This window comes from Prosopis cineraria, unplaced genomic scaffold, assembly GCF_029017545.1.
Source record: "Prosopis cineraria cultivar Desert tree isolate PC_DT_omini unplaced genomic scaffold, ASM2901754v1 PC4, whole genome shotgun sequence".
Taxonomy (NCBI): Eukaryota; Viridiplantae; Streptophyta; class Magnoliopsida; order Fabales; family Fabaceae; genus Prosopis; species Prosopis cineraria.
This window is the reverse complement of record NW_026555335.1, coordinates 12543460-12554487: the sequence shown is the minus strand read 5'-3', so window position 1 is coordinate 12554487 and position 11028 is coordinate 12543460. Positions and strand designations below refer to the sequence as shown.

The following is an 11028-nucleotide window of genomic DNA, read 5'->3' as shown; positions in this document are numbered from 1 at the left end:
ATTTGAGTTTCAATTCAGCTGACCAATGATTAATTTTTGGCGAGTTGAGTCCCTTTTTAATTCTTTTGGGCATGAACAAATGCCAAATAAGTAGCATATATATATATATATATATATATATATATATATATGTAATTTGAATATAGCAGAAGTCTAAATGTGAAAAATATATATAGTTAATGAGCCGGCCGGCCAAGGTCGGCCGGCAAGTGGAGACCAAAGGGAATTTAATGAGCTTTTATAAGAGAAGATTCCATTTTGTAAATGGAGACATATCATTATCATCACTAACGAAGTCCGATCAAGTTCCGGAGCGTCATCAACTTGTGATCCCATAGTTTCAATTATGGGATCCAACCTAAGTTGCTGTGGTTCAGACAAGGTGGAAGAAGTGTAAGTGATAATTACATCACCTTAATTTTAGTTTCCAAGTTCTTCAATCACATGCATATGGATTTGCTTGCCATGTAGTAAATTAAACTAATCAACTGGTTTTTGCTTGACATTATTTACAGGCCATCAGCATCAGGTGGTGCGGCGAACAACAATTCATGGAGAATATTCACATACAAGGAGTTGCATGCGGCCACCAAAGGATTCAGTGAGGATTGTAAACTTGGTGAAGGTGGCTTTGGAAGTGTCTACTGGGGAAGAACCACTGATGGTCTCCAGGTTTGATTTCTGATCCAGTTTAATGAATCACAGTTTCTAATTGCTTGATGGGGTGGTAATTTGAATTGTGCGTGGTTTAAAAATTAATATTATTGTAGATAGCAGTGAAGAAGCTGAAAGCCATGAACTCAAAGGCAGAGATGGAATTCGCAGTAGAGGTAGAAGTTCTGGGGAGGGTGAGGCACAAGAACTTGCTGGGTCTGAGAGGGTACTGCGCCGGCGACGAACAGAGACTGATAGTATACGATTACATGCCAAATCTCAGCCTCCTCTCTCACCTCCACGGCCAGTTCGCCTCTGAAGTCCACCTCGACTGGAAACGAAGAATGAACATCGCCATCGGCTCTGCTCAAGGCCTACTGTAAGTACCCCATAAATATATATATATATATATACACACACATATACACCCACCCACACATTCATATATATACTGAGACACGCATGTACATGCACTGTTAAGAACAGGGAGCGAACAAATCGATCCAAGAAAAACTGGGTAAGGATAGTGGGAGGATATCATCTCTGAAATCAAAACTTTAAAATTCACGTTGGCCCTGTCATTTTATTATATATTTACTATTAAGTTCAATTTTATCTTACATGGCAGTTCTCACATTATTAACTTAATTCTACACTTATTTAGACAACCTAACAATCTTTATCTCAATGTGAATGATTCATATATAGGCTCATCATGTCGAATGATATCACAAACACTGAAGTTGATCCCTACTGTATTCAATTTGGACCAGCCCAATATTTAGGTTACAAACTGTATCACATCCAAGTCCAAACCGCTGCCACATGGAGATAGATCCATATGGGTTTCAAACGTGGGTGCATGATAACGGGTTTTCAACATCCTCGTTTCTTTTTATGCAAGTCCCTAACAAAACCTAGCTCCAATATCTCTGGTTAGGGACATAGAGAGAATGCGCGTTTACTTCTCATTCTTAAGAAAATATGAAGTTTAACTTTATTTGACATAGAACTTCTCATCTGACTATACATTCACATAATTGCACAACCTAACATATACTATTTGTCCTTGCCAGGTATTTGCATCACGAGGTGACGCCTCATATCATTCACAGAGACATAAAGGCAAGCAATGTTCTGTTAAACTCAGACTTCGAGCCGCTGGTTGCTGATTTTGGGTTTGCGAAGCTAATCCCAGAAGGAGTAAGCCACCTGACGACCCGTGTGAAGGGAACTTTAGGGTACTTGGCTCCTGAGTATGCCATGTGGGGCAAGGTCTCTGAAAGCTGCGACGTTTACAGCTTCGGGATTCTTCTGTTAGAGCTCGTGACTGGAAGGAAGCCCATCGAGAAGCTTCCAGGAGGGCTCAAGAGAACCATCACAGAGTGGGCTGAGCCATTCTTAAGCAAAGGCAAGTTCAGGGACATGGTGGATCGAAGACTTAGAGGGAACTTCGACGAGAGACAAGTTGAGCAGATGATCAATGTGGCTGCTCTTTGTGTACAGAGCGAGCCTGAGAAGCGACCAAACATGAAGCAAGTTGTTAACCTGTTGAAAGGGTACGAGGCAGATCATGGGAGGGTGACGAAGACGAGGATTGACAGTATCAAGTACAATGAGCAGCTCATGGAGCTTGATCAGAACAGTGATGATGATGAAGATGAAACCAATGGTGGATATGGTGTTTTTAGTGCTCTTGAGGTGCAAAAGATGCACGATCCTTACAAGCGCCATGGTAATGGTGCAAAAATGGCGAAACCAATTTGAGCAACAATATGATGATTCATTTATTAGCTGTATAATCAGTTGAAATTGTAGCTGGTCTGTATGAAATACAATTGTAATTTGTGGGGCATAAACCTGTTTTCTGGAATGGTGGGTTTGAACATCTAAAGCTGAAGTTGAACTATTCACGAAAGATTTTCTAAACTGTATATTGATTGAAATTAATTTCACCCGTCGATTCAGATCAATCAAACAAATATTAGTATGTGTGGATGTTTAATTTTGTCTTGAGATGCCTTTGGACGTTAGATGTTTGATCCATAAGAATTAGTGGCTTAAAATTAAATTATTTTTAAATTTTCAAATCAATTTCTTATTCATTGCCATCTCAATTTTATACTAATTATTAGTTAATTGTTTAATTTCTATACCAACTTTAGAGGCTTAATTTAAAGTTAACTTGTCTAACAAATGGACCAATCCAGAGACCAGTTAGAGCATCACTTTTTGGGCTATATACAAGTAGATGGGCTTTACGGCCATGACTAAGCTAGGAATGGATACTACTTCAATCTCGGACACAACGGGGTGTGTGGTGTCAACTTTACTTCTTCTTTTTTCCCCTTTATTTGGGGTTTTTTTTTTTCTTTTGGGTGGGGGGGGGGGGGGTAGCCTTTTTACTTGAAACTGCAATTTTTCCTTTTTTTTTTTACTGCACAATTTTTTGCATATAAATTATATTATTTATAAATTATAAATAATATGATTTTTATATTATATATTGATTAAATGTTTTTTATTTTGAATTGTTTATTATGGAAAAATTGATATAAAATATGTGGTTTTAAATTATGCATGTGCATACAGCTAGTTTTGTTAATTTTAAATAAAAGTGTACACTTTGGCCAGAAAAAAAAATTACACCAAAATATAAAATAGGCAGGCTCTCTCTGTTTTTTTTTTAACAAATAAGGCTATCTTTCAATTTACTAAGTTTGAGTAGGCTGCATGCATTTTTAAAGGAAATGAAGAATGGAAAACAAATGTAAGCAGTGAAAAAGGAGAGGGAAAAAAGGATTAATGTACAAACATGTTCCTGAAAATTTCTTACCAATGCAATCGATATCTTAAAATATTTTTTAATATAATGTCATCTTAACGTTTTTCAAAACAATATAATTTTACTTTATATTAACAGGTCCAAACTATCCCACATAATCATGGTGGGTTTGAATCATTTTGTTGTTAAATGATTTATATATACTATAAGTGATCTCTTTGAGAGCTTCTTCTTTTTGTGGTGAACCACACACACATATGTGATAGATCAATTAATTAATAGATAAAAAGATAAGTTGAAAAACGATGGTTTATCTTTATTTAGTTGCGTGACTGGTGAGAGTCTTATCCACAAAATATTTATTTATACGTAAATTTTATAGCTATGTCTCTTGAAAAAGCTAGAGAAGACGCAAATGTCTTTTATGAATGTAGGATTTGTGTTCCTAAAAACAAAAGACAAAAAGAGAGTGTGTGGTAAGATGGCTACAAGTTTCTGCTAGGTGGGGTTTAACGAAGGATGGAGAATCCATGTCTGGGCAGTTCTCTAATCCAAATCCTTTAGGTGTACTTTAATCTTTGTCACTTCATCTTTAATTTCCAACATTCTCATCTTTCAAAACTTGGTGTCCCTTTAACTTAGACTTCTTAAAGTTTTGTCAAATCAAATTTGATTCAACCACTGATCCTTCCCCACTTGACAAATACTACGAGATGGAGATTCTGATGTTTGACTTGTGGACAACGTACAATGATCCTCACATTCATTATTTATTTATTCATTTATATTTGAGTTAACTGTACACCCACCAGATTCAATTGCCTTTTTTCAGTAATACCAGCACATGTTCCAGTTCGTTCACCATACGTATACTATCTAACACGGAAAATCTTCATGATTTTTTAACCATGCTTCAAGCAATAGTACTGTATTTGTACCCCATGCTCAACTTTGACAATTAGTTCAAGAATATTCTAAAATTCTTTTTTATCATAAAATCAATGCAGTATCTTACAAAATTTGGTGTTCAAATTTTTAAAAGATTCATGCTCCACTTTTTAAAAATCTCATTTGTTGCAAATGGGAAAACCACCACCCCAAACCAAGGGAAAAAAACAAATTGGCGATGAGGAGTGGAAGACACCATGTTTTATTAACTCAAAATATAAAAACTCAAGTTTATAAATTCTTTTATCTTATTATGTATGCCATTTATTAAACTTAATTTTATTAATATGGGAGTTTTTACATTCGCTTTAAGGCTACTTATACTTAAACATCATTACAACATTATTCTTTATTCAAAACAGTTTTACACATTTTCCCATACATACATACATACATACATACATACATACATACATACATACATACATATATATATATATATATATATATCAAATGGCCTCTCCTGTTTGGGCCCAAAAATTGGCCTGTTATGCCCTTTCCATTAAATAGATGTTGCAATTTGTGAATTGTTGGATTAAATTTAATAATTAAGATTTGATAGTTCTTAAAAATATAAATTAATTAGTATCACTAAAACTTGATATAAAACGGTTCAATATTGTTGTAGAAAAAACTCAATGAAAAGAAATAAAATTCAACCTTTTAACAATACATTCAGGATTTAATTTGAATATGTTAACCTCAAATATATATGTAAATTAAACAGGAAAACCATTTTCATACCTTCTAAGTAATACTCAAATTAGTTTATTTATGGGCTAAATTAATTAATAATGAAATTAGCTGAGTGATAAAATTAAACTTGGGAAGCAATTCATGGTATTATTTGCTCATGATTGAGGATACATACTTTTACGACCCCATTACTCTAAGTTTAATATAATTTCTTGAGGATGTGTTGTGGTGCATGGAAAGCATATATATGCCAAAGTTACAAGGCTTGACAGCGAAACAGGTGCAGGTAGTTTTACGGAAATCTATTGCACTTTATTCTTCTTCCCAAAAAGAGAAAAACAGTTAGTGTCCTCTCAAAGCTTCATTGATTATAAAGTGATGAGAGCCTCTTCTCTCAGACACTGCCAAATAAGCCCCAATACCCTTTTTCCTACCAAAGGCATATAAATAAATATATCTCATTGGCACATTGTTTACTAAGTTTGAGGAAGTTTTTTTTTTGACTTAGATAGCAAGATAAATCAAATACGTGCCCACCACCTTTGCTTATTCCTCAAAGCACCCAACTACAACACTTAATTGTCACCAGAGAGAGAGAAAGAGAGACTCTAATCTCTTTCTGCTATATTTTTCACTGTTCAATGCTATGCTTCTCCAACAAGAATGATCCTATTGGACATGGGGTTGGCCTCACACTCTAACTGACCTCAATCATTCTTCTCTTCCTTCCCCTACTTAATCTTTACCTCACAATGCATATGCATGCCTGTGTATGTGACAAGAACCAGCAAATCTAGTAACTTTCTCTTCTCTCTCTGAGCGCATAGGCTGGAAAAAATGGTGCTTGCTTCTTCCCCTAGTAAAATACTAATTGGTCTGTCGTTAGACCGTGATGATAGCAGAGAACTTCTCTCATGGGCTGTTAGAGTTCTAGCCAATCCGAATGACACCATTGTCGCACTCCATGTACTTGGTTCGCCATTTATCTTTTTCTGTGTAAACTTCATTTTATTCAGAGTCTGTTGTGCCTGCATTGTCATGTACTCGATTTCATTTGAGTTTTTAATTATTACAATGGCTGTGATTTTTAGGTTTTAGTGCTCAGCTTGTCTCTTGAATTACAGTTTCTAAGGATAAGAAGAAAAGGAAGAAGAAGCGTGCTTCAATGACAAGAAGGCAGTCACAACTTCGGCAGGCTAAAGCCTGTGTCATATCTGTGCTTGGTGAATTTGCAAAGGCTTGTTGGTCTAAGCAGGTAATCTTCTTCCTTGTTCATGTACATTAAAATATGATCTTGTAGGTAATGATTCTGATGAAGACAATATTCCCAGGTGAATCTGGAAGCCAAAGTGGCATTCAGTTCCAATGTAGGTGAAGGTTTAGTTGAAGAAGCCAAGTCCATATCTGCTGAATTTCTTCTTCTTCGTGGTTCTAGAAACCAGTCTAGCAAGTAACAACAGAACATAGAAACTTCTCCATTGTGTTTTGCATACATGACAAACCCTTTTTTTTTTTTAACTGTATTGGTCATTTTTCTTAGGAATCAGGCATGTAATGGAATTACCAAGTATTGCTTTCAGAATGTCCACGAAAGCTGCACCATTGTCTCTGTTGGGAAAAGCTCAAAAGCCAGTTTTACAAGCCCCGAAGGTAATTCAATTCTCTGGACTAAGAAAAAACAGAACTTTCAACACTGGAAAATAAATCCCTTGTGTTCTTATGATTAGCAGATAATTATGAATCAAGCTCAGGGTGGTTTAAGGAGGATAAACAAAGTGACAGACGAGAATCCCCTGTTTTGAATGCTTTTATCTCAGACTCTAGGACTCAAACACGTTCACCAAGAACAGTATTGGACGCATTTGAGGGTCAATCTAACAGCACAGAAGATGACACCTTCAGTACAAGGGTCTCAAGCATCACGGACACTCCATCAATGGCTTCGAAAATGAAAAGCAAATCCAATTTTAGGAAACCACAGTCCCCATTCAGACTCATAGCCTCACTGCTTGCCTCACCATTAAGAAGGAAAAACTCCAAAAAGTCCCAAAATGAAAAGAGACAACCTTTGTTAAAATGCTTCAGCTATGAGGAGATCTCCACCGCCACAAATGGCTTCCATCAAGGTAAAATAGAGCCTTCAAACATCTAATTAAGGGCTGAATAGTAAATTTACTCTTAAACTACAAACTATAAGTCCAGGAGCATAGAGACCCAAAATAATTTTTTAGTATAATATTTTCCTTTAACATTTCAAAATGGTATAATATTGCCCTCACTAGTAACAAATATTAATTTTAAATGTTGGCTAACAAAAAATTACAAAAAAAATTAAGAAAATTACATAAAAGGATAAAAATTTTACAAAAAAAGACCCTATAAGAAATCGAATAATTTTTCTATAGTCTTCATGGTCATTTTTTTAAATTTTTGAGGTCGTTTTCCAAATTTTCTTTTGTAATTTTTCTATAATTTTTTAGTTAATTAATAGTTAAAGTTAACATTTGTTAACGCCAAAGGTGTCAATGGAGATTAGGTCTAACAGAAAAGATTGATTCTTAACAACTTCATGAATTAAAATTTAAATTTTCATTGAAAGAGGTACCCACATTTAGTACCTGAATTGTATTGAATAAGATTTTCTCCAATAGGAGGATACCTATGAATAATAAGAAAAACATTTATTAATGATAAAGACAACATTATACTAATTTGAAATATTAAAAGGGACTTATTGTATTAAAAACAAGTTTAGGGTTCTAGATATTTCTGGACTTGTATGTCATCATAGAGTAACATTTTGAGTTTGAAGTGCTTATGCATGTTTTGTTGCTGCAAACATCAGATAATTTGGTGGGACGTGGTGGATACTCTGAAGTATACAGAGGAGATCTTTCTGATGGACAAAGCATTGCAGTGAAAAGGTTGTCTAAGGACAAAAAGGACGCGAACAAGGAAAAGGAGTTCCTCATGGAATTAGGAGTGATTGGACATGTCTGTCATCCTAATACTACATCTTTAGTCGGATGCTGCATTGAAAATGGACTCTACCTGGTTTTCAAGTACTCTCAAAATGGAAACTTAGCCACTGCATTGCATGGTAAAAAAAAAAAAAAAAATTGGTCTCAAGTTATTTTCTCAGGGGACAGATTTTTTAAGTATAAACTGGTTAGAAAAGTGACTTGAAAATAAGATAAAGAAATTTTGTGTTTAATGTCGATGAATCAGGTAAATCAGGAACGTCACTTGACTGGGCAGTGAGATACAAAGTTGCCATTGGAGTAGCGAGGGGACTGCATTATCTTCACAAGTGCTGCAAACGCAGAATAATACATCGCGACATTAAAGCCTCCAACGTGCTTCTGGGTCCAGATTATGAACCACAGGTATTAGAACCACAACAACAAAAATCAAAACTTTTGGCGTTAGAAGAAAGACAATGCTGTGAACAAAACCCATTTAACTTGTTCTGTGAATTCCTCTGGTAGATTACTGATTTTGGGCTGGCAAAGTGGCTTCCGAACAAATGGACTCACCACGCTGTAATACCAGTGGAAGGCACGTTCGGGTACTTGGCACCAGAGTCCTTCATGCATGGAATAGTGGATGAGAAAACTGATGTTTTTGCTTTTGGGATTCTTCTTCTGGAGATTGTAACTGGAAGAAGACCTGTTGATTCCAAGAAACAGAACCTTCTCCTTTGGGTAACTTGTTTTTTTATTCAGTAACTTTATTTTCATGAACTGATATTGAGCGTCAGTACTAATCTTGATGTCCACAAAACAGGCAAAGCCTCTGATGGAATCAGGGAACATCAGGGAGCTAGCTGATCCGAGAATGGAAGGAGCATATGATGAAGAGGAATTGAACAGAGTAGTGCTCACAGCTTCATACTGTGTGAGACAATCTCCCCTTTGGCGTCCCCAAATGAGCGAGGTAAAAGCTTGATAACTAACATAAAATAAAGAGAAAGGAATCATGAACTTGAGATTTGAAGTTTTAAGTTAAAATGCGGTGCCTTTCTCATTCCTCGTATATAGTAATTAATCACCGTTAGTTCACTTGAAGGCGGTTAATTCTTTGATTAAAAAATATGATTTGATCTTGGTGGAAGGTATTGGAACTGCTGAGCAGTGGGGAAGATAGTGAGGCTGGGAAGAGCTGGAGGATCCCAAAGTTGACAACATCTGAATCTGATGAACTGGATGATTACTCGATGGCTTTCGGATATGAAGTGCCTTCTGACATATATCTGGAGGAGTTTTTGTGAGAGTGAGAACTAGTTTCAGAGTTTAACATGGCAAGTCTTGGACAAGAGTCTAAAATGGAGATGATGATGAGAGGGTTTTTATGTTTTGGTGAATGTAGAGGCAGAGAGATCAGAGGTTCTCAGCAGAAGAAAGGTTTTGCTTTTGGGATGTTTTGTTAGCGTCATAAACACTCGTCTAGTAAACATGGAGACACTATTTTGCTGCTAGTTATGATTAAAAAAAATAAACCATTAATAATTTAATCAATATAGTTCCTTTTTTTTTTTTGGCCAAATAACTTTCCATAGTTCAAAGCATCGAAAAGGACAAAAATGCGAGGTTGATGAGGGTATTTGTGGAAAATGGTGGGTTCCGATTTCCAGCATATGTGGGAGATACCATTACTCACATTTTCTGGAAGGAATACTCACTCCTTCAAATCAAGGAATCATGCATTTTAATGAAATGGGGATGAAAAGCAAAATGGAGGGTGAGAAGATTCCTAACTGAACCAAAACAGTCTGGTAAATGGTTTTTAAAAAAAAAATTGACAACATTTTTTTCAAGATTCATAAGAACTTCAAATGGACGTAGGAGAGTGAAATAAATTCTCAGTATTTTAATTTTATCACAATACATGATAAAACGATAAGAAGATCTACAACAAGTGAATAACAATAACAACCATCATTATCCAAGCGAGAGTAGTACCTAACAATTCAAGAAAATGTAAAGAACAAAGACAAGGTAACTCCATCATCGTACATTTATGGGGGTCCTGCCCCTAAATCAGAGTCTATAAAAGAAAAGGAAAACGATATGAACATGAGAAACGAGTTCTTAGTGGTAGTGTGGTCCAAACACGCCACAGGTCACAGGTTTGAGTGGGCGGCTGCGACGCGACGAAATCTAATAACAATAGGGGAAAGGGAATATCACAAAGGATCAAAGCCAGTAATTTTCGTGGTGGCTTGTTCAAACCATATTTTAAGATATCTGAACATATAAAAAAAACTACATAACTAAATTTAATTCTAACAACTTTGTCTTTCAAACATGTTTTTATTCAATAAAATATAGATGACGTGATGTATTAAATACGTATAAAAAAATTCATTTAAGATTGGCTAATTGTTGATACCCATGTAGGCCAATAACTCATCTATATATATACTAATTATATGCTAATTATATATATATATTGTGGTTAGGTGGTTGTCATTTTATTAAGCCTGATAACAATTAAGGCTAAACCTATTGGTGAGCTCAAAATTATGGCCTAACCGCTATAGTATAACCATAATTAGTCATTGCCTTAGGTACGGTTATGAGAACCGTAACCATGGCATCTAAATTCTAATGTCTTAACTACGGTTTTTTTTTTTTTTGATGAATTAATTTGGTTTCTTCTTTCTCATTGTTTAAGTTAGTGTCACTGTAACATGCTTTTTTAGTCATGCAATAATGCATCTCTACCAAAAAAAATTAAATAAATAAATTTATGAATTCTCTGGTCTCCATATGCGGGAGGTTGCTGGTTTCTGCCAAAGATTGGGTATAAGTAAATGTGGGGGAGTGTTTTTTTTTTTTTAGCTCACAAGAATTTTCTTATTAAATACAATCTTATTTCCAGTAAAATTGAGTATTAATATGGACACCTCTTTTAGTAGATATTAAACTCTAATTTAATGTAAG

At 35.3% G+C, this 11028-nt stretch overlaps 2 protein-coding genes across 4 annotated transcripts; both read left to right on the top strand.

The window, feature by feature from the left end:
• The first annotated feature begins 240 nt into the window (after positions 1-240).
• LOC129310165 (PTI1-like tyrosine-protein kinase At3g15890) lies at positions 241-2583 on the top strand. The gene is made up of 4 exons (XM_054952035.1): positions 241-393; positions 516-672; positions 771-1033; positions 1731-2583. The coding sequence occupies exons 1-4, from the start codon at positions 347-349 to the stop codon at positions 2419-2421; spliced, it is 1158 nt and encodes a 385-aa protein (XP_054808010.1). The 5' UTR covers positions 241-346; the 3' UTR covers positions 2422-2583.
• A 3281-nt stretch (positions 2584-5864) lies between these two features.
• Positions 5865-9594, top strand: LOC129309776 (probable receptor-like serine/threonine-protein kinase At5g57670). Of its 3 annotated transcripts, none has more exons than XM_054951489.1 (10): positions 5865-6056; positions 6208-6338; positions 6415-6533; positions 6624-6733; positions 6814-7209; positions 7929-8183; positions 8312-8469; positions 8572-8787; positions 8870-9019; positions 9198-9594. In XM_054951489.1, exons 1-10 carry the CDS (start codon positions 5921-5923, stop codon positions 9351-9353), a joined length of 1827 nt encoding a protein of 608 aa, XP_054807464.1. In that variant the 5' UTR covers positions 5865-5920; the 3' UTR covers positions 9354-9594. The 3 variants fall into 3 exon arrangements, with proteins under 3 accessions (XP_054807464.1, XP_054807463.1, XP_054807465.1); XM_054951488.1 differs by having other exon boundaries at positions 6811-7209; XM_054951490.1 differs by having other exon boundaries at positions 5916-6049; positions 6811-7209.
• The last annotated feature ends 1434 nt before the right edge of the window (positions 9595-11028 follow it).

Excerpts from the sequence above, each read along its gene's own strand:
- LOC129310165 (XM_054952035.1), top strand. The coding sequence starts at position 347 with ATGGGATCCAACCTAAGTTGCTGTGGTTCAGACAAGGTGGAAGAAGT. Across the intron at positions 394-515 it reads TCAGACAAGGTGGAAGAAGT|GCCATCAGCATCAGGTGGTG; the intron begins GTAAGTGATAAT and ends CATTATTTACAG. Across the intron at positions 673-770 it reads GAACCACTGATGGTCTCCAG|ATAGCAGTGAAGAAGCTGAA; the intron begins GTTTGATTTCTG and ends ATATTATTGTAG.
- LOC129309776 (XM_054951488.1), top strand. The coding sequence starts at position 5,921 with ATGGTGCTTGCTTCTTCCCCTAGTAAAATACTAATTGGTCTGTCGTTA. Across the intron at positions 6,734-6,810 it reads CAGTTTTACAAGCCCCGAAG|CAGATAATTATGAATCAAGC; the intron begins GTAATTCAATTC and ends TCTTATGATTAG. Across the intron at positions 8,470-8,571 it reads GTCCAGATTATGAACCACAG|ATTACTGATTTTGGGCTGGC; the intron begins GTATTAGAACCA and ends TTCCTCTGGTAG.